General features: G+C 31.2%; 1 protein-coding gene across 1 annotated transcript; it reads left to right on the forward strand.

Moving 5' to 3' along the window:
• The first annotated feature begins 2,778 nt into the window (after positions 1-2,778).
• LOC120119736 lies at positions 2,779-4,263 on the forward strand. Its single transcript, XM_039139551.1, has 4 exons — positions 2,779-2,869; positions 2,964-3,140; positions 3,635-3,772; positions 4,182-4,263. Exons 1-4 carry the CDS (start codon positions 2,864-2,866, stop codon positions 4,233-4,235), a joined length of 375 nt encoding a protein of 124 aa, XP_038995482.1. The 5' UTR covers positions 2,779-2,863; the 3' UTR covers positions 4,236-4,263.
• Positions 4,264-6,000: the final 1,737 nt, after the last annotated feature.

Genomic DNA, 6,000 nt, shown 5'->3' on the forward strand with positions numbered 1-6,000 from the left:
TCTTTTTTGCAACCATACATATAAAACTTTAATTTTATTTAAATATGCACATAGAACCTTAATTTCAATATTATTACAGATATTATAAAAATAAACACATTCTTTTATGTTCAGATTAAATAAACATAATTATTTGTGTATGTATTACGGAAACATAAAATGGTGCTACGTCGAGTGGTCGATAACGGATTTTAAAATTAAATTACATCAAAATTTCTTATATATATATAATTATACAAAATCCAAATTCATGTATTATATTACACATTTAATTAACCAATTTTTATGCACAATGTTAATCTACATATCTACGTAAACACATCCCTTGCAATACGAACCAAACAATCTCAGTGGTTAATGAACTATTGTTATCTTTTGAGGGTTCGAACACCGTATAAACAGGGGTATGAGTATTCATTATCAAATAATTGATTATTTGAATAAATATTATATTGTATTTAACCCAAACTTATAGAAAAACATTACTTGCAACTTGGGACAAGTGAGACAACATATAAAATATTCAAAATTAAAATTAATTGCATTGCGCTAAATTGAAAACAAAATTAAATGGATCAAAAGTGAGAAGGAACAAAAATGGATACACAGTGTTATAAATTTTGATTCTTAAAGTTTGATGATATTAGTGTCATGAAGTGGTAATTGGTTCAAATCTACCCCATCCCCGCCCTACTTCTCCCTTTTATCCTCTTCTGGTGTAAGAAAAGGATTATTTTTCACCATTGGTAATTACTAAAATTATGGTAGCAAAACAAAAGGATTAGTATTTAACTATAGGGTTAGTGAAATAAAATAGTAAAAGCAAAGGCCAGAACGCACACGTCCTTTTCTATTATACATTTTTCACTTTGTCTATTTCACTTTGTCTTCTGCAGTTTTAACTTTAACACTGTTACCTTGGATAACTTACCCTCTCGTATGGTCTCTGTTGCTTTACATTTGTTCCAAAGATTCACGGAATGTAAGATTATCAGGGGAATAAAAGATTATTAGAATGTATATTTGATCAAATTATCCTTATTATATATTTATATAATATTACAAGTTGGAAAATATTTATATATTTTATTTAAAGAATTTAAATTCATAAAATTTATATAATTTTTTTTACAAAATTAAAAATATAAAAAAATGTTTAATAAAAGGATAAAATTTTATTTTAACCCTTGAACTTCATATAAAATTTAAATTATAGACTTTTTTTTGTAAATCTAAAATAGTTTAAGGATAAATTTGTAATTTAACCTTCGTTGAATTTTTATTATTCAATGACAGAAGAATGATATTTTAAAAAAAAATTAAAGGCATTTTAGTCCAAAACACCGATAATGTTACAATACATAAGGGAAAGAGGTAATGACATTACCGGAAATGACATTCACGACCAACCAAACTGGGGAATGTAGATTCCATTCCCGGGGGAATCCCACATTCCCTCATCCAAATGGCCCCTAAAGGTTTGGTTGTTGACCTATTACTGACCAAATTTAAAATAAAATATTTGTAGTTTGGTCTCTATTTATTTTTTAATAATATATAATGATTATAAGGTAGCATATATTAAAAACATTAGCTACTAATAATGCATACATGAACCCACCAATTGGTTTTAGTGATTAAGGAGATTGTTGCTCTCTTTAGAGGTCATAGATTCGAACAGTTACACTAGCAAGTATGTGTGCGTTGTCAATAATTAAAAAAGATTATGAACAAATACTATTTTGAAATCATCCCAGATTATTAATATATATATATATATATATATATATATATATCCTACAGACGCAACAGTTCAAACTCAAGTCTTATAGGAAGAACAACGTTCTCTTTTACTACTGAAGTCACTCAATGAATTTATTTAATCTCTATTTCATAGTATTCTTAGCAAGCTCAAGTTAATAACATTGTTAGTTGTTATCGCATTCTACGAATATATAAAATTATTATTTTTAAAGTAACATCATGAATTAGAGAGAATAAATTAAACAAAATTGAAGGGGTTAAATTACAAATTTCAACATAATAGAAGGACTAAAATTAAAAGAATTCTAAAACGAACCAAAAGGGGAAAAAACAAGATTCAAAGCATTGGTGTACATTTGATCAGCGACAAACTAGGACATAATTTTTTTTTTAGGAAAAAAAGTTTAAAGATATAAAGAAAATTTTGAAAAATCCAGACCAAAAGCAATAATCTTTTCTTTTAGCTTATCTTTTACCTCTTTGTCCATGCGTTTCTCACTGTGCACAGTGAAATTTGGCTGTATGGGTTATTTTCTTTTGGCTTATTATATAAATTGATCCTAAATGTAAAAAATTTCTTGAATTGATATTTATTTTTTTTGTCTCAAATCAACACTTGAATTTAGAAAGATTTTTAAAATTAACAGGTGGACTTGTAATTTTTTTATAAATTGATAGTTGGTGGTATTGTAATATTTTAACAACCAATCAAAATATGTCTTTATTACTTAATGATACCATTATTTTAATCGATTAATCTCACATCAACAATATAATTGATTGTTGAAAGACTAAATCAAAATAATTGTCCATTTTATTTCTTTTATAAGTTCATGTATTGATTTAAAATTTGTTTTATAAATTCAGGTATCAATTTAAAAAGCTTATCAAATTCAAGTACCAATTTATATAATAAACCTTTACTTTTTACCAAACGCCAACGGGAGATTTTACTGCTTTCATCGATTTAAAACTGGCAGGCTCCCACTCCCACACTCAACAAACAATCCAGGAGAAGAAAAACCTCTAATTTTAGGCTCTCTCTTCGGTCAATCCTCTGAGTTCCGAGTTCTCACTCACTCTCCATTTTTATCACAGTATGGATGTAAGTGGATTGGCTTTCATTTCATCGTGTTCGTTATATTTTCGGTGTTGGGATGAAAATAATTTGAAGTTTCTGATTTTGGTCTGGGTTTCAGGATTACTACAGGAGAAGCCATGTTCCAGCTTTTGGTACCTGGGACTGGAACAACGCTCGACAAGCTGCCTTGCTTCGTTACACCTCCTACTCTCAGGATCGGGATTTATACGTCGCCGGTGATCTCTATCAAAACGACGTCGTTACGCCTGCCGTGATCATGATTCATCGCTCAAGGGTAACCAACATGTTTAGACTTCCATTTTTTTTCTTCCTTTTAGAAAGCTGGTATCTGGGTTTTTCAGTTTGTTTGTTTGCATGTGCATTTGAGTTTCTTTTTTTTTTTCATAATTAACTCGGCAGTGTCGATGCGCGTGAAAGGGTATATGCATTGAATTGTTCACGAAAAAATGTCAAAATGGAAAAAGAAGAAGAAGAAGAAGAAGAAAATTTGTAGAAAGAAGCTTACTTTCCGTTAATTTAATGTTATTAGCATAATCAGGAAAGAAACTCTCCACATAAGGTCAGAGAAAACATAGCCAAAAACTGCTTTTCCGGTGTGGTGGGGACCAAAATCTTGTCATTTCTAAAGTCAATTTAATGCGAGTGGATTCCGTTATTAACCACTCTTTATTTCCAAAACTGAAATTTTTTAAATTGCGTTACAACGATGATGATGAGTTGATGAACATGGCTGGGTTTTAGTGGCAATGATCAATGGAAATTTCACAGGGAAGAGCTAGACAATCACACATCAAAGAAGATAAAAAGCAAAGCTGGGAAGAAGCTCCTATGCCAAGGCCAAAACCCAAACCCGTTGATGAAGATCTCTATAAAATCTCACCTGTCCTCTACGCTAAACCCAAAAAGGTGCTCTCCCATTAATATAATACGATAGAAATGTTTGAGGATTTATTGAGTCACTTTGGTAGGAAAACGAAAATATTATTATTCTTGAAAGATTGAAATTTAAGCCGTTATATTTGTAGGTATGTACTTTCTCAATAGATTAAGGAAAATTATGAATTCCTTGGTGACCTCTCAATTAGATGGATCAAGTTGAATTTAGATCCCATAAATTTAGGTTTATATTTTTTTTAATATTTTAAATTTGAGTCAACAAGATAAGATTATTATAATCTCAAATCATTATGAAATTGAATTAGGTTATGCATAGATTCTGATTAATCAGATCATATTTTTATATTGGGATTAGATTTGAAAAGTGTCCTCCATCCCACATTTTAATCTTATTAACTTACTCTATATTTTGATGCAGAAGAGAGTATTGAGCTTCTTTTCAAGCTGCTTGGTGCCAACTTGTGTAAAGTGAAGTTTTCGATGTTGACAAGTGCATGCTATATATATAAATAAGTATAGTTTAAAGGAGTTGAAGAAGAGTGAATGGAGGATAAGGCATGTGATTTGTATTGCTTACCCTTCCCTTTGTATATTAGGGGGGGATTATTTGGTTAACAAGAGAATCGACATTGTGGTTGTTTTTCTTTTTTGGGGGGTAAAACCCCCATATGTCTTTGTTAGGCTATCTTTTTTTAAAGATATCTCCCTTCTTCTTTCTTTACATCAAATCAGAATCTCAGTTAAAAATCAAGGCATTAGTTAGAAAAAGAAGTAACAAGACAAACAACGACTTGGACTTGCGAAAGAGAGGGAAAAAAGAAACAAAAGCAAGCAAAAACTAGTAAAGGAAAACGAGAATAAAAAACATACGAATTAAAGACCCTTGGCCGAGTCCTTTGAGGCCTTTGTTGCCGGAGAAACCGCTCTTCCCCAACACAAATCGCGCTCAAGATTGGACCATGGACACCGAGAAAAGGAACCCCATCAAACATGTCAAAGAGAATTGACCGAAAAATAAAAAAGGGAATGAAAAATCAACCGACAAAACGATCGGAAAATGAAGAATGGAATGACAAAACAACCGAAGGCAAAGGGAAACGACATCGAGGCCGGTTGCAACATTATAGTTCGTTTGATTTGGGTGATAATTAGATTTAATGATGTTAATGTGGTCTAATGTAGTTAGAGGGTACCCAAGCGTATGCTATGCATGCTGCTTGGCCAGGATGTTTTGGAATGACATATTCCTGGTAGTTCAGATTGTTTCTATTATTGTAGCAAGTAATTGTAGAACAAATACTGCATTAACTTATTAGAGACTATGATTTCACATAATTAACTTGCCCCCTAAATGAAAGAGGATGATAAGATTAGTTTAAGCAATAAGTAGCTAGAATTTGCAATAACATTTTTTTCAACAAGATGTTTTTCTACAAGGGAAGAAACGAATGACAACGAGACATAATATCCAATACCTCTTCTTCATATGCTGCTCTAGTCGATTTTACATTTTGGGAATGAATGAACTTGCTCTTGGCTTCGTTCCCATCATGATGATCCAAATAAATCAACCTATTTCAATGGAAAACAATTTTTGCTAGCAGAGTTTTTCACATCTTTCCCCACTAATTTTGAGGGTTTTCTTTTGCTCAATACTCGAGCGGATTAATTATTTAGGTTATTGGGTCAACATGGACTTTGTTTTGAAAACTATGACATTATTTACAGTGAACATCAAACTCGTTATCTTGAGGTGACAAGTTCCTGAAGATATTATTTTTAAATTGTCCTCGTGAAGTGGGCTGAGCCATTATTTTATTATCATTAAAATGACTCATCACCTCGGCGTGACGAGTCTATTTAAAAATAGTTTTTAAAATTACAAAAATAAAATAAAATAAAAAGTACAAATTAAAAAAATTAAGTGAAACTCATCACGTCGAGATGACGAGTTCCTTCAAATTAAAAAAAATAGCTATTGGTCAACAGCTATATGGGCAACGGTCATAGAAAAATGTCACTCGGAACTCATCACCTCGAGATGACGAGTTTTTCCAGATAAAATTTAAAAAAAAATTAAAAAATACAAAGTAATTAAATAATTGGAAAAAATAAATATTAACAAAGAAAAATTATTTATATTTCCTAAGTTCTTGACGATGTCGCGAAGTGGTCCGATGATAAAGTTGCGAGGCTCGTCGAGTACGCCGGGGTCGTAGGCTTTGATCGCCGCCATT

The sequence above is a fragment of the Hibiscus syriacus genome, unplaced genomic scaffold (assembly GCF_006381635.1).
Source record: "Hibiscus syriacus cultivar Baekdansim isolate YM2019G1 unplaced genomic scaffold, ASM638163v2 tig00110332_pilon, whole genome shotgun sequence".
Lineage (NCBI taxonomy): Eukaryota > Viridiplantae > Streptophyta > Magnoliopsida > Malvales > Malvaceae > Hibiscus > Hibiscus syriacus.